This window comes from Cetorhinus maximus, chromosome 12 (genome assembly GCF_964194155.1).
Source record: "Cetorhinus maximus chromosome 12, sCetMax3.hap1.1, whole genome shotgun sequence".
Lineage (NCBI taxonomy): Eukaryota > Metazoa > Chordata > Chondrichthyes > Lamniformes > Cetorhinidae > Cetorhinus > Cetorhinus maximus.
The window spans coordinates 117,897,691-117,923,629 of NC_135890.1; the positions used below are offsets into that span (position 1 = coordinate 117,897,691).

At 41.9% G+C, this 25,939-nt stretch overlaps 1 protein-coding gene across 4 annotated transcripts in view; it reads left to right on the plus strand.

Moving 5' to 3' along the window:
- tango2 (transport and golgi organization 2 homolog (Drosophila)) overlaps positions 1-18,783 on the plus strand; it is a 197,121-nt gene extending 178,338 nt beyond the window's left edge. For all 4 annotated transcript variants that reach the window (XM_078554499.1, XM_078554502.1, XM_078554500.1 and 1 more), the window contains 4 exons: positions 5,564-5,634; positions 7,670-7,823; positions 9,299-9,403; positions 12,452-18,783. In XM_078554499.1, coding sequence (XP_078410625.1) covers positions 5,564-5,634; positions 7,670-7,823; positions 9,299-9,403; positions 12,452-12,572 — 451 coding nt within the window. In that variant the 3' untranslated portion in view covers positions 12,573-18,783. The remainder of the gene's footprint in view (positions 1-5,563; positions 5,635-7,669; positions 7,824-9,298; positions 9,404-12,451) is intronic.
- Positions 18,784-25,939: the final 7,156 nt, after the last annotated feature.

The following is a 25,939-nucleotide window of genomic DNA, read 5'->3' on the forward strand; positions in this document are numbered from 1 at the left end:
AATGATTTGGACTTAAATGTAGGGGGTATGATCAAGGAGTTAGCGGATGACACGAAAATTGGTAGGGTGGTAAATAGTGAGGAGGTTAGCCATAAACTGCAGGAGGATATCAATTGACTGGTCAAGTGGGCAGAGCAGTTGCAAATGGAATTCAACCTGGAAAAATGTTGGCCTTGGGGAGGGCTAACAAGACAAGGGATTACACTATGAAAGGTAGGACCCTGGAAAGTACTGAAGATCAGAGGGACCTTGGTGTGCATATCCACAGATCCCTGAAGGTAGCAGGGCAGGTAGATAAGGCGGTTAAGAAGGCATATGGAATAATTGCCTTTATTAGCTGAGGCATAGAATACAAGAGCAGGGAGGTCATGCTGGAACTGTATAAAACGCTGGTCAGGCTACAACTGGAGTATTGCGTGCAGTTCTGATCACATTATAGGAAGGATGTGATTGCACTGGAGAGGGTGCAGAGGAGATTTACTAGGATGCTGCCTGGGTTGAAGGGTCTGAGGTATGAGGAAAGATTGGATAGGCTGGGGTTGTTTTCCTTGGGGCAGCGAAGGTTGAAAGGGGACCTGACAGAGGTGTCTAAGATTATGAGGGGCATAGATAAGGTGGATAGGAAGGCACTTTTTCCATTAGTAGAGGGATCAATAGCAGGGAGCATAGATTTAAGGTAAGAGGTAGAAGGCTAAGAGGGGATTTGAGGAGAAATCGTTTCACCCAGAGGGCGGTGGGTGTCTGGAATGGACTGCCTGAAAGGGTGGTTGAGTCAGAAACTCTTGTAACATTTAAGAAATATTTAGATATTAACTTGTGTTGCCATAGCCTCCAGGGCTATGGACCAAGCGCTGGAAAATGTGATTAATGTAATCAGATCTTTGTTGACTGGTGCAGACATGATGGGCTAAGTGGCCTCCTTCTGTGCTGTGAACGTCTGAGTCAATGAGGTAGGTTTTAAGGAGCATCTTAAGGGAGGAGAGAGATGGAGAGTTTTGGGAAGGGAATTCCAGAGCTAAGGGCCTATGGAACTGAAGGCACCAACGGTGGAACAAGTAAAATCAGAGATGCACAATAGGCCAGAATTTTAGGAGCGCAGAGTACTCAGTGAGCCATACAAAGCAGCTTACACTTTTGCAAGAGTATAAACTAAGCACTGTTATACTGTTACAATGTCAACTGAAACATTACCATGCTAGACTTGTAATTCCCTGCGTTTCGATTCAAAACCATGAAAAAATTCAATACCTGACTTTCACAATTAAGTTTCAATTAAGTGGTTACCAAGGAATGTCTATTTGTGTTTGTAATTATATATGGTAATTCAAGCAAAATATTGTTAACTATCCTTTCACTTCTTGGGAGGCAAATGATGGACTCTTGAAGCCACTTCCTTGATTTACCTGTCAGCAGACATGTTTGAGCAAGAAATAAAACGTAAGATGCAATGTGGGCAGCACAAGGAAGAATAATCACCAAGGATATCCTCACAAACCTTCTTAAAAGCTGACTGAATAATTGGTCTCCAAGAATGGGGTGGGGGGGTTGGGGGGGGAAGGGACAACTTTAGAGAAGGAGAGAAACTAAAGTAAAAACGTAACAAGTAGGAGATAAAATGACCACAAGCACCATTAAAACTGCTACCATGTGAAGCTCCTCATTTTTTTTAAGACAGTCCTAAAGGCTCATATATTTGACTTTATATTTCTTCTGCTAGTTCAGTTCAACTTTCCTGTCATAATCCAGCCAGACTCTAAAGGACAAATCTGAATATGAATTCTAATTATTACTGCTATAGCACTTTTTGTATGTCCTTGCTGTGACTCACAACACTTTACCATTCATTGTAGTTACTTGAGTAGTAATGGAAAGAAAAGCTTATTTTAAGAAGTGTATTATTTTTGCTGGTTTGACAGTTAATGCTAGAAACAAAAGATAATTGCATGAAAGTTGAGCTCTCTGCATTTACATGGTGGGCTTTTGAAAGTGCCCAAATAAAATCAAAAGGTACTTCTTTAAAAATATTCTACTTTTCTATGCTATCTTGCTCCTCCTACTTTGAGAAAACATATTTGCTCTGCTCAGCACCAGCTCCCTGAGATCAAAGCATAGAACCCTGGGGCTACTTACCATATCTTGGGGCAATTTTAACAGGATCGGATCAGCTGCCCATTTTACACCCCACCCACGTTTTGCTTTCCATTTAAGTCAGTTAGTAAAACTGCCTTGAGGAGTTTGAGTGCCAGTTGAGAAACAGTCAGGTGCCACTATAACCTGCTCAAATAGGAGAAGTAGAGGAAACAACCTCTTCCACCTCACCTAAGACTTCAAGTTTCCAAATGTAGACTAGTTTGTGAATTTTTAAAAATTCGTTCATGGGATGGAGGCCTCTCTGGCCAGGCCAGCATTTGTTACCCATCCCTAGTTCAAAGGGCATTTTAAGAGTCAACCACATTGCTGTGGGCCAGAGCAAGTAAGGACAACAGATTTCCTTCCCGAAAGGACATTAGTGAACCAGATGGCTTTTTACAACAATCAACAATGTCGACATGGTCACCATTCGACTTTTAATTCCAGATTTTTGTTGAATTCAAATTCCACCATCGTGGCAGGATTCAAACCCGACTCCCCAGAGCATTACCCTAGGTCTCTGGATTGCTACTCCAGCAACAATACCTCTACGCCATCGCCTCCCCACTATACTGCCAATGTCAGGTTTTTTATTCATGGGGCCGGGTAAGCAGTTAAAGTTTGATGTTAAGGTTAACAATCTATTAAATGGCTTTAGTTGATGCAGTGTGAATGGCTGTGATGCCACCAGGAATGGATCTCTCAGGGCAGAAGTTCATATATGGGCGATGGTCTGACTTGGATGGGCACAGTCACAATTTGAGCTTTTCCTCATGTTCCACTTGTAGAACTAGTGGCCACACCATCCGTGGTCCATTCTCAAGTGTTTGAGGGCCGTCCAGATTTTCCTTGGAAGGTTAGTCCAGTCAGTTACCAAAGAATCACTTTGCGGTTGGTGATGTTTGCAGTCAATCAGGAGGTGCACCATCAAGAGGTGGGGCCATCGTCAGTTTGTAGGGTGTGGGGTGTGTTCCAGTGGGGACTAGAGGTTTTTAGGCGGGTGCATGGGGTTTTTTGAGGTCATGTGTCAATGAGAGTGCTTCATTAGCTGTCAGCTGGTGGTGTTCTTTGAGGATGCTGTTTTCCTTGTGAACATCGGGAGGTTCAGTATGTGCTTCCATAGGAAGCCATTCGAGCTGTTGCTGGTCTCAACGTCCAAGAAATAATCCTTATGCCTTCCCAGAGGTGGATATCTACCATGTTTGTATGGCGGCTCCTGAGTTAAGGTATGAATCACCAGCATTAATGATCTGTTTATGCTGCTCACACAGTCTAACTGCTGATGTCATAGGTTAGCAGTGCAGTGAAGCAGATCAGCTTACAGCAGATCAGCAGGACAGCAACATCAATCTGGAATTTTAGATACATTATAATTAACGATTATGAACCATTGAGCCAATGACATTATACTAACAGGGGAGCCATTGAGTTGGGAGCTTTTATTGGAAGCTATGTGCTGTTTAGCACATAGATTCACTTTGCTTTCAGCAAACTTTTTAAAAAGAACTATTGTATGTCAAATAATACCCCCAAAGCCTCCTTCAGATTTTGTGATTGTGATGTTATACAATACAAACTGTGTTTTTGAGTATTTTATCCATGCTTTTTATTCCAACTTAGGTTTCTGTTCCTTTAGAATCGCATTGTTACACATATGAAATGACTAAAGAAATAAAACATAACTTCAAAATCTTGTGATAGAATTTTCTCAGAGGAAAAACTTAATGCAGCAATTTGTTATGATCTGGAATGCACTGTTTGAAAAGATGACCGAAGCAGATTCAGTTCCGTGGCTCAAATCCAGCTGTCGAAAACTGGAGTTGTCTCAAAACTGGATATTTTTAGAAAGCGTCATTCATCAATTTTAATTGAGTAAAATTTAAAAAAAACTTAGCTGGGCAACTCGGCTAAACGCTGCTTTGGTGCGGTGTTACTCCAGGCCAGTTATCATCTTCGCTGCTTGCGCGCCAGTTTATTGCCACATTGCAAGCGATCGTTGACCCACTCACCCCGACTTGGCCCGAACTTCCCACGGTCCAAATCACTTGATCTGAAATCCATCAAGATCCGAAATCCAGCACAGCCTCATCCCAAGCTTGCTGGTGTTAGGACACTTTACCGTAGCCATTTTCAGAAAGAAATTGGGTGTATGCTTGAAATTTAATAAATTACAGGACTATAGGGAAGTAGCAGCGGAGATTAATTGGATAACTTTTTCAGAGAGCCAGCACAGGTAAAATGAGCTGAATGGCTTTGTGCGTGTATAATTTTATAATCAGTTTGGAAGAAAATTGAATAGATTAATTTAATGAAAATCCAGTATTTTGGGCAATTAAAGACATTTTGCAAGAGAAGAAATGATTTCAATGAAAGCAAGACGATGCTGATTAGGAATCAGTTGTCTATCCTGCGCCTGCCATGTGCCCACTTTGAGCAGAGGCAGCATCTGTAATGATATAATTCCCCATCATTCAAGGGATTATCAAAGCCTAGACCGAGGTCAGGATACATAAAGCCCATATGGCAAACGTAGCTGCAAATCCCAAGAAATCAAATTCTATTTGCACTTTCATTATAATTTGCTGATTTGTCCTGTTTATACTTTTTGAGCCTGGCAGTTTAGAAATGCCTATTTTTAACAACCATTGGTCGATAAATCCTACATCACAATACCTAGGTCTGTTTGAACCCACAGCTTGAGATGTACATGTAAAGGTGTGGGAGCATCTGGATATTAAAAATCCTGCACCAAGTATGCATGTTCTGTTCACAACCCTTCTTGTTATCATGTTTCTTGGTCTCTCTTTTCTGTTGTAAATTACTTTGTCAACAGTTGTCACACAATTTTATATGTTAACTGCCACAATAGAGTTGCAAGCTTTCAGCACTAAGTGATCTATGAAGCAAGTTTCTGAAGTGTGTTTCCCAACTCCAGTCACATCTTTCATATGGTAAAAATTTGTTCCTGGTCAGTTGGTGAACATCAACATTGATTGATTACTCATTGATTTTTAATGTATCGCCGCTATATGTGGCCCTTTTGAGGACCCATAGTGGATGCTTAATCAGCCCCTGAAGAGAAAAAAAAGCTTGTACCATTCTGGAGGAGACAATTAACAGTGAAAATTAACTTGGAGGAAAAATACAATTTACATTCAGAAGAATATGAGTGCTCTTAAAGAACATCCTCTGTAAAAAGAAGGGGCCTGGGTGACCCATTGTGCTGTTCCACCTAACACTACACTGGTCTAATTAAGTGTATGATGATCATCAAAGCAATGTCATCAACTGTTCCAAGGTTCTCTAATAATCATGCTACCATTCAAAGCATGCAAAGAGGTGACGCAGCGTATTAAATTGCACCATGTGTACTGTTATGATAAACCCTGTGCAAAAAAAAAGAAATTCTTAGACTAATCATTTTTTCTTACAGCAACACCAAAGGAGATACAATGTGTTACTATGGAAGTAAAAGTGGACAGGAGCCCAAAACACTGGAGCCAGGTTTGAGTTTTTAAATTTATTAATAAAATTAAATTTCTTAAAAGGTGGGAGTAGTGAAGTACAGAATGCAGGGATGGCTCTTGTAAATCGTGTAGAAATTACATTTTTCCTCTCTGGAATCTGAACAACCCAACCTTACAAAAGTAGATAGACAAGATTGGAATTCTTTGTCCAATTATAGTTCAAAATAAAATGTTAGCATTACATAGAAGGTGGCAATCATTCTGACCCACACCACTTTGCTCGAAGTACAAGATATCAAAATGGCAGATATGTTTGCCATTTTCACAGGTTGAAACTGAAAGCCACCTTCTGATGTTTGCCAATTATTGCTGGTCCATTCAGGACTGTAGTCCTGTTCTGGAGTAATTTTGAGCTAGATCAAAAAGTAATTCCTCATAAACAGTTCAGCACAGTGTGATATTGAGACAAATGTTCCAGGAATGTCCCTGATTCTGATCTATAGTCTGTGCTGAGTTTGCTGATCCTCCTCATTCAGCTACTATGCCCCAAGAGGGCATTGGTGACCATGGACCTCCATTGGATTGGTCCATGATTATGCTTGGCAAAGTACTGCAGTGGTTTGCCATTACCTTCGGCAGCATGGCTGACCAGGAAATTCCCCCGCTCTTACCGCCTGACATCAGGCGTATTGGAAGGATTTACAGGCTGATAATCGACCTGTTTTTGGCCACGTTATGAACATATCTTCCATGGCCATCAAGCCCTGACATGGGACTTGAACCTCGAGCTTCTGACCCAGAGGCACGGATATTGCCACCACGTCATAAGGCCTCCTTCCGTGTTTGCTGATATCTCTGGAATAATGATAGTATCACTACAATTTGTCTCATCATCTTTGAACCGGAGAAGGCAAATTACCGTCAACCGGGGTTCTTGCTCCTGAAAGCTTTTCAAGGACTACCTAATCCTTTCCCATTGGAAAGTACATTCATGTGGATGTTTGAGAATTAAAAAGGGACTCATCTATTATGTTCCTCAAGGTCAATAGCCTCTTGGCACTTGCAGTCTAGGTTCAACACATGAACTTGAAAAATTGGTATTTGGACAAGGTACCAGAGGTCTGCAGTTGCCCGAGAAGTTTTAAACTTAAGGACAAATGGTGAATTCTTGGAGGGAGTCACTGGATCCCAACACCTCGAGAACGCAGTTTTCAAGGGCAGCACGGGGAACCCACTTGTCTCCAATGAAATGTCCATTAAGCTCATTTGAGGAGCTTGTTAACAGGCCAGGGAGGGCCAGGAGATAATTTTCAAATCAGAAATCGCCAAACCTGAAAAGTCTGATGTATGTTAGTTGCACAGCTGTCAGGTTCAATGTGAGGCACTGCAAAGATTTTGTCTGAAACCAGAGAAATTTTGTCTCCAGGGTTTTTGCTGTGAGATCAGGTGCAGTACCATTTGTCTGGGTGTTTCACCAATTCTCTGAGTGCTGAGGCTTCGAATGTCTGCTTCCTCTCTTGTGCCAGGCAACAGCAGACCTTGTCTTGACTGCTGTCTTCCTTTGATGCTCCTGCTCCAACAGGCACCTTCCACCTCCTCACAAAGCTTGGCACCACTAATTGGGCATCAAGCTCACCTCCAGTCCAATTAGGGCATTCACATTTAAAGATTGTGTCATGTGAGTGATGCAGACATGTCGCGGGACTGGGACCTGGAAATGATCCGGTTGTCAGGTTCTCAACCCTGAATTGAAAATCAAGCCTCAGTGATCTCCAGTGCTGGCTCAGTTTGCCATAGCGGTGACTTATTCTTCTATGTGTTGAGGCAGCTGTATTTGCTTAAAAGCGAAGTTGCACCACTCTGAGTCACATTTGAGTCATAGTTGTCATTGGCACTGCCACTAGCTCATTCACAAGTGGTTCCAGCACCTTCAAAAGAGTGACCCGCATGAAAAGACTGGAAATTTGTTATCTTATTTGAGCCAACAATGGGACTCTGGAGACAAACAACACTTCTGCACTCAATTAGATTCATTGATCTTTCTTGCAGTTATTTTTTTTTTACATCCCTAGGCATTTATGGGCTTTCTAACAGTCTTCTTGATACTCCATGGAAAAAACTTGTTCATGGAAAAAAACTTTTCACCGATACAATTAAGCGAAGTAACGAACTTTCTCAAGAGAACTTGGTGCAAGAACTCATCAACGTGCTGAATAATGAGGAGGTGTAAGTACTATTTACAATATTTGTCCCAAAGCTGCTTTAAATATGTAGAAATCAAAAGTTAACTCAGAGCTGCTCAAATGGTTTGGTCGATACGGCACTGCCATTAGTACTGCGAAGCTGTATAGAGTAGAAGACCCTGGTTCAACCATCAGTTTAGCTGAGCTTGGCTAAGGCAGCAAAGCTGACCTTAGCTCCCATGGACTATAGGGGAAAACATCAGCCATCGTTTCCTCATCTGATCATTTTTCATCGACACTGTCTGAAAAATGCGCATGGACACGAGGTGTGACCAGAATTAGATTCAGCTGTGATGGTCTCTATGGTTGATTAATGATCACGGACAAGGCTTTCCTATGGAACTGTGATAATCTGGATGACGTACCCGAGAGTTATTGGCATGTGTGAAATTACATCCTAGCACTGATGCATGATGTTAGAGCACTAATGCAAGGAGTCATGATCTGACAAAGTACTGAGTTCCCAATCTTAGCTGCTGTCTTAAGTGTAAATCAAGTTGAACCATCATCAAATGGCACTTGTCCAACTCCTGCGACCTGGTTCAGAGTAACATTGGGGTAAATCTGGACGCAGACAATTTTTCCCAGACTATAGTTGGCGCATACCCTAAAGAGACAATGAGAAAATTAGAAAAAGCAACTTTGAAACGTCACTGGATCCGTGAACAACTTAGTAGATTGATCAGTAGAGTATCTGGTGTAAAAAGCCTTGTTTTAAATCCCAGCTTTGATTGTATTATGAACTCTGAAAAGAGAGCTTTTCTTTTGGATCTTTGTAATGTTGCTCTCTCCTTCCCTAAACCTCTTCACCTCCATTTCCAAGGTTGTACATATAAATCCCATTCCAGGACTTGCATTTATAATCTAGGCTGACACTTCAGTGCTATTTGTTTCTGACTTGCAGTATGTATCCAAGTCACGAATTAAATGCAATAATATGGCAATCTCCGAAATAAAAAGTGCACAGTGGAAGCTGTTTTCATGCTGTCAATATATTTAAAATAAAGAGCTTAATACTTGTTTTAGTACCAACACCTTTACAAGTCTGTTAAATGTTTGTGGGTGAACTCCACTGATCTGACATTCTATATATAACATTATGTTTTAAATTGGCCGTTTTTAAGTTTGCCCTCTTTTATTATGTCATAACCTCCAAGCTCTCCAGTGTTGACTTCAATGCCACAGATCCCATCTGATGACCACCTTTGGGTGGCTGTTAGTCAAGGTTGCAATTCAAACTCGAGCTCTCTAGTACAGTGCTGTGCCACTCATGTACCAAAAATTCTTGCCCAAGTCTATAGGTGAATGTTATTGGGTCATATTGCACATCAAATTGTGGTAAAGTTAAAGGAGAGAAAACATCATTGGTTTATGGCAGAAAATTAAAATCTAAATAGCTTGACTGCATAATTGGTCATTGTACTGTTTGACAGTAGATTTTTGTCATTTTATTATCAGCCAAATGCCAGCTACTGATATAGAAGAGCAGGGTCAGGATTTCATTCGACCCATCCTGAAGGAGATATCATCATTGTTTGTCCGCACTTCCTCTTATGGCACCCGGTGAGTTCTTCCTCATGAGTTGGAGTCAGCATTGTTCTATTTCACTGATCAGAGCTAAGTACGAATGGACTAACCATTCATATCATACCAGAGGGGCCCTTAAATAGGCATCAAGACTTGAAAGAAGAAACAGCAGTTTGAATTCTTTAATTAGCTGGTGCCCTCAATTCTCCTAACTACTAGATCGCAATTTCCATTTGAGATATTGCCTTGTTTTTCTTGTAATGTCTGCAACTCAAAGTAACAGAGAGCAACATTAGGAGTAATTTTAACCCTCAGAATGGGTGGGTTTGGGTTGGGTGAGAAATTAAAGTGTAAAAAAAATTCCAAACCCAATTCGGTGTCAAAGTGCACACTTTGGATTTTAATTGAGACAGGGTGGGGGTTGGGGGGTGCAGACAACCAACCTGCTCTCAGTCAGCAGTTGGGCGTGTGGCTCCCTCATTTCAATATTTTAATGAGGTTGCGTGCCTAAGATTTTACGCGCACAAACTTGGTGCTGTCTCCTCGTTTGAATGGTTGGAGCGTTCAGCCGAGCAGGATCCGCACTGCTGGTTGCCTGGCTGAACGCTCAGCTGGGAGCTGAGCCCCTCAGTCTGGCTGGCTGAGGCAGGAAATAGGTTCCAAAATTGGTAATCGGGTCCTGCTATTAATTTCAGCAGGACCTGAGGAAACATGTTCTTCCAATTTTCCTGATTGTTAAACTGCCCTCCCCCATAATGATCAAAACCATTATGGCTGACTTAGCAATGGGTGGTTAAGGTGCCTCCTACAAGAAAACCCTGACTTTTATCACTTTGGTGTTAATTGGATTAGAAAATATAGCATTTTTAAGACTCCCCCAATCAAAATTTCAATCACATCATGTTTAAAATCAGTCTGCCTCTCCGCTCCTCAGTGAGCTCATCCAGTTATATCGATGTATAAGTTAGGTTTTAACTGTAGTCTGTGTTGGGTTCAGCTGCAGTAGTAGTGGTAAGGGTACTAAAATTATCCTTAACACCACCTAATATATGGAGGGTAGATCAGCCACTCTTGATCACTATCCATTGATCCCTATTGGAAATGTGCATATCTTACCATTGGATGAAACCTAGCTGTGGTACCTTATATGGTTCATAACTGCCACAACTACTCTTAATTCTCACACTTGAGTGATGGTTGTCCTCTGCTACCTCACCCAAGTAACCAAGGCCATGGAGCTTTCCTGAGTCAGGATTCAACACCTCCAGGAGAGATGTAGTGTTTTTTTTCCCCAAAGAACAAAAGACAAACAGATCCATCATTCCAAAACGACATAGCATATATTTCCATCATTCATGCCAGGAAGTGAAACTGAAGTGTTTTTTGTGTGTATCTTTTGACAACTTGGCCTGGATTTTCACCAAGTCAGGATGACTCGGGAGCCCTTTAGAAATGGCAATGTGTCCCGATTCCGGGATTCCCAACCCTATTCCCAGGCTGTCTGATTTTCGGGAATGCCTTTAAAGCGTGCAGGCTGATTCCTGTCAAAAGCCTGCATCCCAATCTGGCCTGCTGCATTGTGGAGATAGGCACCTCGTACTTCTCCACAATTTTCCTGGAGTCAGGCCAGGTTTTTATAGAGTCGTGGTTCACGGCCCCTCAGAGGAGTTGTGAACCCTAGACTGCATGAGGGATCTTTTAAAATATAAGTTCAAAAGGTCCTCTTCGTGCCCCCTATGTCAAACACTGACCTACCACCCACCCCAAAGGCCCCTCATGTCTGCCATGACAAGCTATGGAACTTCCATGCCCATTGATCCACCCTATACACTGGATAGAACCAATGAACTCTTTATTGACAGTAGGATGTGTAAAAAAAAACTTTAAATAAAGAAATTCATTCATAACTTTCCACTGTTGAAAAAAAAGTCTTTTCACTGCAAGCCAATAAAAGTGTCAATTATCCAAACCCTTTAAAATATCAATAACAAAAACCACAAACCCTTGAAACCACTTAACCTTGCGTAAATAAACAGTGAAATTGACAGCAGAGATCAGAGAGCTTGAGCTGTCATTTAAGCAGCAGTTTCTCTGGGGCGCAGGTGTTTCAACAAGCTTAATGGTTGCCTGAGCTCTCAGCCAAGCATATACATAGGCTTGGGTCATGGGTCAATGTGCATGGAAGTGCCATAGCTTGGCAGGAGCATGACTGGCCACAGAGGGTGGGTGGTAGGGCAGAGCTTGTCATGGGCAGCACAAGGGGGCCATGGGGGTGGGCAGAAGTGCAGAGCTTGACATAGGGAACATGAGGGGCCATGGGTGAGTGGCGGTATGAGGTGGCCTGGATGGGGCATGAGAAAAGCTTAGAGGGCGAGTGGGTGTGAGGGCTGGAGGGCCTTTATGTTTTTATTTGAATTGGGAAGAAGTCCCACTGCACCAAGGTGGGCCTTTTGAACAGCCTGCCCTCCACCTGGCAGCACCTGCGGCTGCTTCCAGACTTTTTCCCGGTTCAGCTGGCCCGACTCCTTCCGTCTTTGCGGGCACATTGTCCTCGAGGCAGGCGGGCAGAGCTGGCAATTTTTCTGACTCCTGCTACCCACCTCAAGAACGAAAATCAAGGTCCTTTTGAGGGTTGGATTACCCCTACATTAACAACCTCAACAACCAAACCTTTCAGAATTACATTTCCCAAAATCTTCCAGTACTATAAAATATACAACCCCAATATCCTGTGGCTGGTTAAAGATGAATAACAAACTAAAAGTAAAGAGGAAACTATTTAAACCATCAAGTATTTCTGGTGAATCAGGAAGTTGTTGTGGTTTAATTTCTTTAACTGAAATACTTCATAGTCCTCCAAGAGTTAACACTTGATATTATTAGTTTAATCTACATCCCTTCATACATTTTTGGACCTGTTGTAGTAAGAAAGGCAGTCAGTATTTTGGTGATCTTTAGATGGAACTTCATCCCTTTTTATGTTGCTGTTCTGAGTGACTTTTGTTCCCTTTTTTTGTGTTTTTCTCTTTTAACTTCAAAGTTCTTTTTAAGTTCATTGAAATCTTTGATTTATTTTATTGTCAGGACAAACACAGTCATCCTAGTTGATGCAAAAGGTCACGTAAACTTCACAGAGCGTACCATGCTTGCCCCTGACGTAAACCAATGGAAAGTCAGCTCCTTCCAGTTTGAACTTGAGATTTAACAGCTTCCCATTCAGCACACAGTGAAAAAGAAAGGCACAGAGAACAAAGTTGAATGGATTTGAAAGCATACTTCACAGAGGCTGCAGGTTTCTGGGGCACTGCAAATGTAAATGGTTGATTAAATCATACTGCAGCCTAGCAACTGTCTTGCTTTTAAAACGCACTATCTTTACTACTTTGTGTTTCGGAAGTTGATGGTCAATGTATGTGAATTGAGTGTAATGTCTCAGTGCGTGAATGCTACTGAATGTATTTCTAAGTGTGTGTTAATGTGTGCAAGTGTGTGTTTGCATGTGTATGTTTGTGTTTGTGTGTGCGAGTGTGAATATGTGTGTATGTATGGGCTGGATTTTATGCTTCTCGGTGGGGTCAGAGAGGCGGAACGGAAACTGAGGGTTCCGCTCGCTCCTGCCCTGCGATCTCAGCTCATCCAATCAAGAGTCGGATGGCCAATTAGTGGCCATCCAGCGGGAAAGAGGCCAATTAGAGGTGCAAAGTGGGGCTCCGTGCCCAATTGAGACTGTAGGCCGGGATGTTTTGCGACAAAGGGGCACTGCTGCGAACAGTAAGTCAGTCGCAGCTACAAGTTTAAAAGCCCCTGCTCTCAGAATCATCTTTACTTTTTTATTGAAGGTTCGAAAAAGATAGAAAATGTGTTTTTAAAAACATACAGGCACTGCCACCATCCCCAGCAGAATCTGCTGCTGCATTCAGCCATGGTCCCAGTAACGAGCCTTTTCTGCCAACCTTGTGCTACCTCATTATAGCTGCCGTAATACAATCCCAAACTTTTTCACGCCCAATGCTCAAAAAGTGCAGCAAGCCACAAAATATTGCAGACAATTGGGTTGTTAACAAGCTCAATAGCTTGTTAATTAGTAATGGTGGGGCGGGCTGCTGATTTCCACACCCACTTGGCTTCTGTAATTTGGGAGACTGGCGTGATGACATTGTATTTCCAACCCAACGTCATCACAGCCTATTTTACGTTTGTGTCGTTGGGCGGGAGGACTGGAGGAGGTGGGGGCAGCCCGCCTGATTTGCAGACATAGGGCAGGATTTTACGGCCTGATGGTAGCGGGAGCGGGGCTGTAAAATGCAGCGAGCCATTCAAAAGCCCATTGACTTCAGCAGGACCCTAAAATTCCGCCCATAAAGTCCAGCCCTATGTGTGTTTGTGTTTACATGTGCAGGTGTGTGTTTGTGCGTGAATGTCTGTTTCGTTGTTAGTATGTGTTTTGTGAGAGTGTGTGAGTTTGTGTTTGCAAAGCTGCTTTCGTTTGTTCCAGTTTGGTTAATAATTCTAGCATTGTTCAATGTAATTGTGTTCTTATAAACAATGCAGGTAACTTCTGCTTAAATACATTTTTATTTTGTGAAACAGGTTGATCACATTTTTGTGTGGAATATCAGGATTAAGGTTTTTTTAACCCCATGCATCTCAATTCTTTGTTTTTCTGTCTTTATAAACCTTTGCCCCCACGCCCGCCATTCACAAACATAATTGTGAGGTACTAGTGACTTATTCAAAAACAGAAACAGAAATACCTGGAAAAACCTATCACTGGCTACTTGTGCCAACACCCCCCCCCCCCCCCACCCCCCCTCCTAAAACCAGCTTATTTTTCACCCCTTTCCTATTTTTACTTAGTTCTGTTGAAAGGTCATGAGGATTCGAAACGTCAACTGTGCTCTCCTCCGCCGATGCTGCCAGACCTGCTGAGTTTTTCCAGGTATTCCTGTTTCTGTTTTTGTTTTGGATTTCCAGCATCCGCAGTTTTTTGCTTTTATCACTAGTGACTTATTCCCTGGCTTCTGCTATATAACTACATAACCAGACAATAGAGGACATTTAGTAATCACTAAAGTAACTTTCCCCTCCTCAACCTTTTTTACCTTGCCTGTCCTGTGGGGAAGCCCTTAGGGTCATTTGCTGCACTCCCAGCAGGAAGCCACTTTTGAACCGAGCATAGCTGAGCGAATCACTGCAGTGTTAGAGCCCTGTTCCCCAATCCGTGTTCCTGTCGGGAACTTGCTTCAAGCCACAGTGTTAAGGAATAGCATTGTTAATATAATTTGGTCTTCTCAAGATTGATGGACATAAATTATAATTGAAACTGATGGTGCATGTGTGTCAAAGTTGTTGGTCAATGCACTTAATCTCTCAAAGGGGGGAAGGAATAAAACAATACAAATTCTCTCTATCTTCTGTAAATTCTAAAACTGTGTAAATGACTATATTGTACTGAATATTATTTTTAGAAATGCCTTAGATGCACACGACCTTTTTAATTAATTATTTGAACATGCCAATCTTTTTTTCAGCCAGCAATGTAAGTTAACTGTTGGTAGCTGCAGCCTTACATTTGATTAAATATGGTGATGCAAGAAAATTCAACTGTATTAAATCCGCATACAATACCTGCAGAGTGTTCGAATTCCCGTCTTGTGTGTCATTATTGAAAGCAGGATGAAGTGTGGAACCTTCAAAGTAGTTCCAGCATATTATATTTGTTAAAAGATAGTTTTGCTGACTCAGGTATATAGTAATTTTTTTATTGTTGAATCAAACAAGCTATCTAGGTCTCCTAATTCTCTCAGTAAAGGCCAGGACTGCTGTGGCTTCGAGTTCATTGCATAGTCTGCGCTGTGTTGCTGATCTTAGCCAAGATGGCAGTAGAAGTGCAGCAGTTTGCATTGGTGGGAAAATTAGTCAGAAAGCCTGCTGCTGGTGGTATTCAGTGGCACCCTGTGGGAAGTGCCTATGTGTGGGTTTTGCGTGGGTTGGGTTCAGCCCTGATGCCTTGGATGGTCAGACATGTATGCCAACCTTCATACAGGAAGAACGAGCACTTGGCTGAGATACTGGAGGATGTCCAGTGACTTTGGAACAAGGAATCAATGCCTTCATGAGGAGAGAAAATTTGTGGCAAAGTTGGGAGAGGAAAGAGCAGTAGCTGCCATGGTGGAAGACAAAGCCAGCCTTTTCGAATGAGCAATTCCTGGGCTTCAGTTTGTGTGTGATTTGGAAAGTCGGTTAATGCCAAGAGAGAATGAACCCACTTTGATCAAGTCTGTTAGTGTCCGATATAAGAGATAATGGTACAACTTTGGAAAAGGAACATTTCCAGTATCTGAGATACAAGAGAACTTTACAGGCAGAAGAAAATACTTGAAAATGACAGCAAAAGGGAAGATATTAGGGTAGGGAGGAGCTCACTTGGGCAAGCCGGGTACAAATAGTTTTCTGTGTTAATGGTCACCTTAGAAATGGATGTTTTTCAGCAACTGTGTGACTCTCAACAAATGTCATCTGTGTTTTTTTATTTCTGATTCTTGAAGTCAAGATTCTGGGTAACTGAAAGGTTTGTCTACCCACACTGAAACACTATCGAACTGTGGGGAATGGTCTAATATTTGGCTCTGAATTTTTTGCCCATATCTGAATTAGTTTTAGCGTGAGTGATGTTACTATTCCATAGACTCTTTTTTAAACCCCTAGGAGGAAATTCCCCCCTCCCCCCTGCCCCGTCAGGAGGGTTGTGTGGGGGCCGGTGCGAACCCAATCGGCACCACCGTTTTACATGTGGGGGCCAATTAAGGCCCGCCCAGCGTGACATGCGCCCGGAAGTGCTGAGCACTCCCTGTGCTAGGGAGCTATTCCCTGAGGGGCTCAGGGGCTATTCCCTGAGTCGGCGCCTGCGCTCAAGAGCACAAAAATCTCCCTGAGGCACAGAGGTGCCTCCGGGAGATTAGTTTAAGTTTTCAAAAGCTAAATAGAGAAAAGAAAACATTTTAAGACATGTCCCCTCATGTGACAATGTCACATGAGCTGGGACATGTCAATGAATTTTTATAAAAAATTTTATTCAATTTATAAACACTTCATGAAACCTCATCCTGCCCGTGGATGAGGTTCCATGAAAAATGCGAAGGCTGCCTGGGCTCTTTGCCTGCCCCCCCCGCCAACCTTAAGGTTGGACGGGCAGCTCAGTTTATTGGTTTAATTAGTTTTTAAATGGCCCTAATAGGCCTTTGACAGTTCAGCGGGTGTGCAGCCAACTCAGCTGTGTGCCTGCCAAACCAAAAATCTAAATGACGCGCAGTGACACCGGGACACACGCCCGACGTTACCCCCTGCTATTTTACACCTCAGCGAGCAGGCCCCGCCCCCACTCGCCGAGCCAAAAATCCTGGCCCTTGTTACTTTTATGATGATTGTGAAAGGGATTGTATTCAAATGCTCCTTTACACAATGCCAAAATTTGTTGCTAATTGAGCTATTATTCTGGCTTCAGGTTAATGTATTTTGAAGAAGGAGCAGACAGTTCAACCCCTTGATTTTTTTCCCCCCAACATTCCATTAAATTATGCCTGATCTGTACCCTGTTTCTATTACCTGCCTTTATTCCAAATCCTTTGATACCCTGGCTAAACAAAAATCTATCAAACTCGGCCTTAATAATTTCAATTGAAAAGCATTCCCAGTCTTTTGAGGGAGAGAGTGTTTGAGACATCATTACCCTTTAAAAACATTCTTCCTGATTTAATTGATGTCTCTCTAAATTTAAAATTATGCCACCTAGTTCTGGATTCCCACACCAGAGGAAATAGGGTATGTGTAGAGAAACTATCAAATCCATTATTTTCAATATCTCGATTAGATTTGCCCCTCAAACGCAATGAAGTATGAGGCATGTTTATGCAACCTGTCTTTAAACCCTGGTATTATTCTTTGTGAGTCTCAGCTGTATCCCTTACAAACTGTGTCCTTTCCAAAGCTTTTTCTTGAGGTTTGGGGTCTGACAAGAGTTCTGTACAACTTCACTTCCTCCACTTTGTATTCTTGCCTCATTGAGATAAAAATAAATATTCCATTACTATTTTTGATTACTTTTTATACCTATATTGTAGTAATTTGTGTGCATGAATACCTGAGGCCCTTTTATCCTTCACAGCTCCCAGTCTCTCACCTGTATAACAGTGGCATTATGGTGCCTCTGATCAATGGTTACAGAAATGAAAAGTACATTTCTACAGCAGACGGGCCCAGTTGTACTGGAAAAAAGTATAACTGAGAACACTAAAGTTCCAATTATCAAAGCAAGCCATGGGTTTTTCAATTTTCTAACCCTGCCCTCCTGGGGAATCAATGAAATATATCACCAATTTAAAATTGTCTCTAACACAGGAGAGAGGTTTAGAGAAATTTATTTTTGGGGAGAATTGTTGGAGCATATAATGCTTTGCTGAAAGAAGTAGTTGAGGCAAAGATTACTGAATCTTCTAAATGAGAAGTAGATAAAGACTTGAAGTGGAGGAAGCTACAAAGGTAGCGAAGAGATTAATTTTTGGATTGCTGTAGCCAAAAGCCAACACAGACTCAAAGGACCAAATGGGTCCTCCTGTGCTGTAAGCTTCTGTTATATTCCAACTGTTCCACTTCCTTCCTAGTGGTTTTCTTTTCCTTTTTTTTTTCTTTCATATTTTCTCCAACTTTCATTCTCTTTTTATGCTTTCACATTCATTGTTGACTTCCTCTCTGTTCCGCAGTATTCCTCTTCCTAGTATCTCTCTAAAGAAAAGAAAGTTGTTAGGAATAGAGAAAATAGGAGAATGCGGGAAAATAATAGGATATATTGAATAAATGGCATTTTTTTAAAATGAAAGTGAACACTGGAGGGAAAATAAGAGGATAAAAACTAGCAAAAAAACATGTGAATTAAATAGAAAAAATGGTGAAATAAATAGCAACAGATAATAAACTGGAGATGGGACAGATTGGCAAAGGATCTAACAGAAAACTAAATAGTGAAATGAAAAACATTTTTACAATCCCGCTGTCGTCAATGGCATTTATAACGGCCCCGTCCCCACCGAAACCGGGCTGTAAAATCCTGCCCATAGAATGCCACAATGGAACGAAGTTTGAATACTTGAAGCCGTAACATCCAGACAGGGTCTGAAAATCCTCTTTTTAATGAGAATGGGAGAAAGCCTGCTTTTCACCATTGTTAATGGTATTAATGAAGTGATTTGAAACCTGCAATGAGAATTCAATTTCCTTCTCTAGATCACTAATTTTGGAGAAAAAGTGTCATTTTTTTATATTGTTAAAGGAATATCTAGCTTCTGGTTTTGTTCTTGTAAATGTACCCCAGTGCGGGAGCTCACCAGCATTTGCAATAAAGCTCATTGTTTTGAACTGTATTGGTCTCTAGAAGTTCAATTATATTTTCGTGTCATATTGTAAGAACTGTCCCTTTAACCTAACATGCCTTTGCAAGAATGATAGGTAATTTTAGTTATAGTTTTACAAATGCCAACATTTATACCTTTAATATACCTTACCAAATAATAAGCCGCTTATGTAAAAGTTCTGCTCAGTTGTATGCTGTATATTACGTTTTAGTGTTCAGAGTATGATGTATTGGATACAGGTATCAGCAAATGTCACCGCAGGGATTATTTTTTGGGCTTTACCTGAATTTAAAATATATTGGTGCAATTCTAGAATCATTTAAGCGATGTATGTCATTATTCCTGTGGTCATGATTGTAATTCTTCGCAACTTCTCGTTGAAGTTAATTAAGCAGAATACTACTCAAATATTGAATACATTATATTTTATGATTCAAAGTTCCTTTTTGCAATAACAATATAAAATAGAATTTACATTTCCTAATGATTGTTCTTGATTACTGTTAAGTTTGTAATAAATAGTTATGTATTATTATCAATAAAAGTTGCCCAAATTAGAAATTTATCATGTTGAAAATACTGTGTCACTTTCCTAACTCAACTTCTGGTACATAATCTTCTGGTAAGATAAATAAACTGATTTTACATATTTTGAACACTTAAAATCATGGGCCAGAAAAAAACTTGGAGCTGCTCTCACTTGACCAATATTACTTTGCCAGAAATGAGGTAGAAACCCTCCATTCATGTCAAAATTGTTGGAATGGGGAGGAATCTTCCAGTCCAGCCAGCAGCGGGAAGCCTGGCAGGAAGAGGAACTTAATTTTGCAGGAGGCCTAAAATCAGTTTCCCAACGGCAGGATGAACATAAGTAATTATGGGCAGAATATTCTGTTCAGCGTGTGGGGGTGGGCCCCACATGCTGATGCATAAAATGATACACGGTGACGTCAGACATGTGTCCCAACATCACCGCGTGTCATTCTGATCTTCTGTTAGGTGGGCGCGCACCAGAGTCGGCTACGTGCCTGCCGAACTGTCACCTGTTAAGGCCATTAATAAACTAATTAACCCAATTGAGAATGCTGCCTAGGTTGGCGGGCAGGCGAAGAGCCCAGGCAGCCTTCACATTTTTCATGAAACCACAGGGATGAGGTTTCATGAAGGATTTATTAATGAAATAAATTTTTTTATCAAAATTCATAAACATGTCCCAGCTCATGACACTGTCACATGAGGGGACATGTCGGAATAACTTTATTTTCTCTTTTTTTTTACAACTTCACAACTGCACCATCTCCCTGAGGCAGCTCTGTGCCTCAGGGAGATTTCTGCGCTCTTTCACACGCATGCACGAAAGAGCGCAGGCCCCAACTCTCCCTCCTCCGTGCACAGGTAATGCTGAGAGCTACCAGGCGCACGTCACATGGGCGGGCCTTAATTGGCCCACCCACGTAAAATGGCAGCACGCAGCCAATCGCAGGCGGCAATCGGCTCCACACCCCCCTGCACCAGCTCCTGACCAGCCCACCCAACGGGGAGAAAATTCTCCCCTATGTTTTCAGGACTTCAAAGGCAAGTCAAGCTTCCCAATAAACAATGTTGGGAATCCCTTTGGAATGCATTAAGATGTCATGCATGCTCACTTAAAGGCCATCTCGCCAGAATTAAGTTTCCCCTCCAAATTAAGTTCCTCGCCAGTGAGAAATTAGAACATTCACTTTTACGACTGCACGTAAGTGGCATGTACCTGGCAAGGTAGACTCTTTCCATGATTAACTGAGTTGCCACTGCATTGTCCGCTCTGGGGAGCATCTGTTAATGTCAGCCTATGCTTGAGACCAGGTGGTGGCAGTGCAAGGAAGGGTTAGCGGGGACGGCTGGCCAAATAAAGATGGAAGGCATAGCGCAAGTTTCCCGGATGCCCTCTAAATGTGGTAGCCGGACTTTCAACCCTATGAGGTAATAATGGTTACTTCCTGCCTGCCTCCGTCGCATGAATTGGCGAACTCCTTGCGGATGCAAGCGTAATGAGCGAAACGGCACAAGATCATGCATGGTCAGCCATCTACCCCCGCCATGGCCACCAACTCCCCACGCCAGTAGAAATCATTCCCACTTACATGCCCACCATAAAGCTCTGTCTCCGGAACAGAAGATTCCAGCAGGGGTTTCTGTCACACTTACAGCAAAGCATTGCCAACAAAGCAGGAGCAGCACTGAGAAATTTTCCCTGCCATGGTCAATTTGTGCTGCCATGTAAACTTTCAATGATTTACTATTGACCCCCCAAGGTGTTGTACATAGGGCCGGGAGATAATGGGACCAAGGTGCCAGAGGAGAAATGGTGGGGGAGGGTGGAGGAAAGGGCTTAGTAGAAAGATTGAAGTGTGAGAGAGGGTTTAAGTGGAAGGGTGAGAAAAAGGAATGGGGCATGAGGAGGAGAGGGGAAAGGATTAAAGATAGGAGGAGGACAGAGCAAGAATTTCAGGGAAGAGGGCTTTGGGCCAACAATAAAGGGCCAGATTTTGTAGTAGAAATAACAGACCCAGCATTATTTAGATGCTTGTGAGGCAGCAACTTCTGGAGACCACACGGACAGTTAAATGCGGAGATCCAGAACTCTATGTCCGAGTTCTCCTGTTCATCCAAAGGCTGTGCTGTACAGGTGTCTTACTGAGAGACACAGCATTCAAAACTTGAAACGACCAGAAGTCGTGGTACCTATGTGATAGATATCTACTAAACATGCCAGAAAAAGGCAGGGCTTGTCTATACCAGTGCAAGAAATTTTAACAGCATGATAAGTTTTTATTATGGCCAAACAACCTTTCTGGTGTGGAGTTTCATTCCTTTAGATTTTCATTATTTTTGGAGATTTTAAAAATATTTTTTAACTTTTCCTTCTTATTCTTCCCTCTCATAATCCCATTTGTTTTTCCTTCTCTTTGTTTCACTTTCCTATACCTGATTTGACGTTGAAGTCAATTGACACTTCCTGCGCTCCACATTAAAGATTCTTCAATCTGATTGGTTAAAGAGATACCAACAGTTTCTCACCTGTTCACACGTCCCAGATACCCTGTATAAAGCACTGAATCAAAATGTTTCTGTAACTGCAATAGGTTCCAATGCAAAATCTTATGGAATGTTTGTGGTAAATGTAAGCCCATTAAACAGTTAAAATTAAAACATTAAATCATTAGTTCGTCACTGAGGACAAAATCAGGTTCAATCACTTGGTGGGTAAGGGGTGGCTCCAGTTGAGTGTAACAGTCACTAGAGGGTTGGATGTAAACAGAAAGCAGGAAAGGCAGTGGTGGACCAGTGTTTATGCCCATCATTAACAAAACTCATTACTGAAGAGAATTCCAGTGTTACGTAAAAAATGCTTTACTGCTTTTATTTAAATGTTGCTGATGTACTAGAGATATGAACTGTCCTTAATGTCATTAAGTTGCCTTTTGCTAAAATGATTGTGCAGAACTGGCTTTAGAATCGAATTGCAAAAAGATTCATAAAAACAAATTTACAGTGCAAGCTCATATTTGGTAAGTTCATGTTAGGTGGGGATTTGAATATTACAAAGGCCTATGAAACTAGAACAGGATGTATTTATGTGTTTATGTAATATCCATGCATTAAAGATTGAACAAATCATTTTTACTGAAAAGAAGCTGCTTATGATATGTGGCCCTGGGTTCACATTACATCATGCTAATAGATCATTCTGTTTTATGTTAATTTCAAAAATACAGTTCCATTTAGAAAATAGATTATTTATTGATCTCTTACAGTTGTTATTCTCTGCGCATGGCAGGATTAATGTGTAAATGAATTTTCTTAAGCTGAAGCTAAATTTATTCAGAATAATTAACGTGTAAAGTGTAATCATTCCCCTGGCCAGCACACAATATCATCGTTGAATTAGATGTAGCGCTTCCCCAAGCAGCTGAGCAGATAAATGCTGTACTATCATATAGTCCACAAAGGTCTGTTAAATCGGTTATTCTCAGCTGGGGAGGTCATGACTATTCTACAATTGACTTCAGCATTCTTCGGCTAGAGAGAGAAATATCAGCTAGAAAGTGCACATGTTGATGTCAGGTCAGGACAAGAATAGCAGCTTACACTTGTAATGCATCTGCAAGATAATATCATACCTTGAGGCAGGAACCCAATGGAGGGTCTGGGTAATTATTAGTGTGGTGCAGGATGTGGCTGCAGAGTTGGAATGAGCACAGGAGACTGATGGGAATGTTACAAAATTATGTTGTGCAGATAACTGAAGCATAGACAAAGGTTTCTGTATCAGTGGCAGGCGAGGCAATGATGAAAGTGAACGATATTGTAACAATAGGATAAATGAAATCAGAAAACTCTCGAAGAGCACAGCAGCGAAGGCAGTATTTAATGTCACATCACAGATGCTGCCTGACCTGCTAAACCTTTCCCACATTTCCTGTATTTATTTCAAATTTCCAGCGTCTGCAGTATTTGATTTTATATAAGTAAGCAGTCTGGAAGAGTGATGTATAAAACGTGGAGTAAAATTTTAACCCATCCAGAAACAGCCTGTGGTTGTTTGTAATCAGGTCTGGGGGCCGCCCCCAGATGCTATACTTGCACGTTGATTCCCTCTGAGATTTGTTGTAATAATAACGTCGTGTTGCTGAGCTGGGTCATTTGTTTGTCGATCTATTCCAGTGCTCCATTTCTACCCTAATGCGGAGGGTCAGCTCACATGCATAGCTTAAGGCATTGGCTGAATGCAGGCGGCTTCAGGAGAACGTTTGAACAGGTGAACACAGAACAGGGGAAAATAGATTAAACTTCATTAGGCTATTGTCTGCAGTCAAACAACACTCACTGACCAGTCTCATATTTGGTATGACTTAAGCGAGCAGCTAGGAAAGGGAATGGAATCAGGAGCAAGAATAAAGAGTATCTGACAGGGCTGAATAAGAAGGCTTGAAGTTCTCGCTCTTTCATGTGGTTGGCTACACCATCCTGTTCTAAAGTCTCTCCTCCATTGTCCAACTGAGTGGGACTGCCCTCACCTACTTCTGCTGTTGCTTATCCAGTCATAGCCAGAAAATCATTTACAATGACTTCTCTTCACACCCGTCCACTAATACGTCTGAAGCCTTCCTAAGCATCTATAATTGGTCCCCTCCTATTTCTCATACACGTGCTGGCCCTTGGTGACATCACCAAAGACACAATTTCAGGATTCACATGTGCAGTGATGATACCCAGCTCTGCATCACTAGCAAGTCTCTCAGCCCCTCCACTGCTTCAATGTTGTCAGACTTTTTGTCTGACATCCAGTCCTGAATAGGTCAACATTCCCTCCAATAATGAAGGGACAGCCATTCCCTGCTTCATTCCTCATGGCATTGCCTTGACTAACCATAGTCAACCTACCTAGTTTGAATTTAAACAAAAGCATGGCAGTTAACTGTTCCCTGGTGCATTCTCCAAGGAAACACCTCTTCCAATCAGAGTCCACTTACCAACCAATCAGCAATCTCTTTGCATGCAATATAAATAGTTGTTCCCTTCAGATTTGGTATTCATGCAATTCTGTCCTGATGAGTGCATGACAAAAAGCTTCAACAGCAAGTTTCTTTTTGCAGCAATACAATATGAACAGTTCAATCCAACTGTGACAATGGTTCCCAATTCCGGGCACCCGAAAGATTTGGTCAGGGGGCGGTGGGCTAAGGGGGGGGAAATAAGGGGCCCAGAAACAGAAGAAGCACCAGAGCCCATGATTTCTCTCCCTGGACCTGGCTCAACTGAGACAGTGGTCAATGATAGGCATGGAATTGGTGTTATAGTAGTGGAATTTGTGGAGGGGACTCAAAATAATAACTTCAGTCTTCCCTATGATCTGAGCAAGTTAGTCATTATCCCACAGGCGAGGAAAGCTATCCTGCAGGAAAGTGGCTGCTCTGATCAGATCATTGCTCACTGTATATCGTGCAAACTCATGAATGGGCTGAAGGCCGCCAATTTTGATCCTGAAATGATTACCCTCAAATGGTAAGGTGTCACAAAAATTTGAGCAACCGGTGAAGCTAGCCGTTTAATGCTGCTACTATGCAGTAACAACACGAGTAGTATTCTCCACTAATAGAATACTGCCATCAAGCCAAAAATATGTTCTTCCTATCACACTAATGAATAATTTGGTGTATGAGCTTCAGTGCCTGTGTGATGCCAGGTTTGTGGGGTACATCCCAACGACTGAGGGATCGTATCAAACAGCACATCCCTTCAGCTGTTTGCAGCAGGTAAAGTACTGACCATACCCAAACAGCCCCTGTTTCCAAACATTGTGTCTAACATGAGATGTGATTCTGTGATTGGACAGCACCTGCTAAACAATCCTGACTGTGCTAAGAAATACACAGACAACCAGTTTAAGATTATCTGTTGGTCTTGCAGTGTGGCTCATTTACGCATGCTGGAAGCTACATATATTCACACACAGGGCCCTGTCCTTTGCAAACAGAAAGAGCATGTCCAGGCTTTTTCAACTAAACAAAAGCTTGGGGGACAGCCATTCCCTGGTTCATTCCCCATGGCATTGACTTGTCCAGTCAGAGTTGACCTGCCTGGTTTGACTTTAAACAGATGATTGGCAATTAACTGTTCCCTGGCGCACTCTCCATGGCAACGCCTCTCCAATCAGAGTCCATTTGCCAACCAATCAGCACTCTTCTTATGCAGTATAAATTGTTATTCCCTTTAGATTTGGTGTTCATGCAAATCTGTCCTGTTGAGTGCAGGACGAAAAGCTTCTACAGCATGTCTTGTTTTTCAGCAATATACAAGTTCTGTACTTTCAAGTGACAATTTGCTTCTTATAAGTTTAGCAAAGCTTCTTGGCTTTTGCACTCTATGTCTCTTTTTATAAAGTCCATCAAAAGCTCAGGTTTCAGTATGATACACTTTACAACCATGGCTTTGTCACACAATTAAACACAACTTAGTCATTCATATTGTGCAACCAGCTCTGCTTCTTTGAACTGGCCTTATGCAATATCCAGACAGCAACATCCAAAAGACTTGAACCTCAAACACCTCAAACAACAATCCGAAGTACAAATGAGAATATCTTGAACTAACAGTGACAAAGCCTATTAGCGCAAGACTC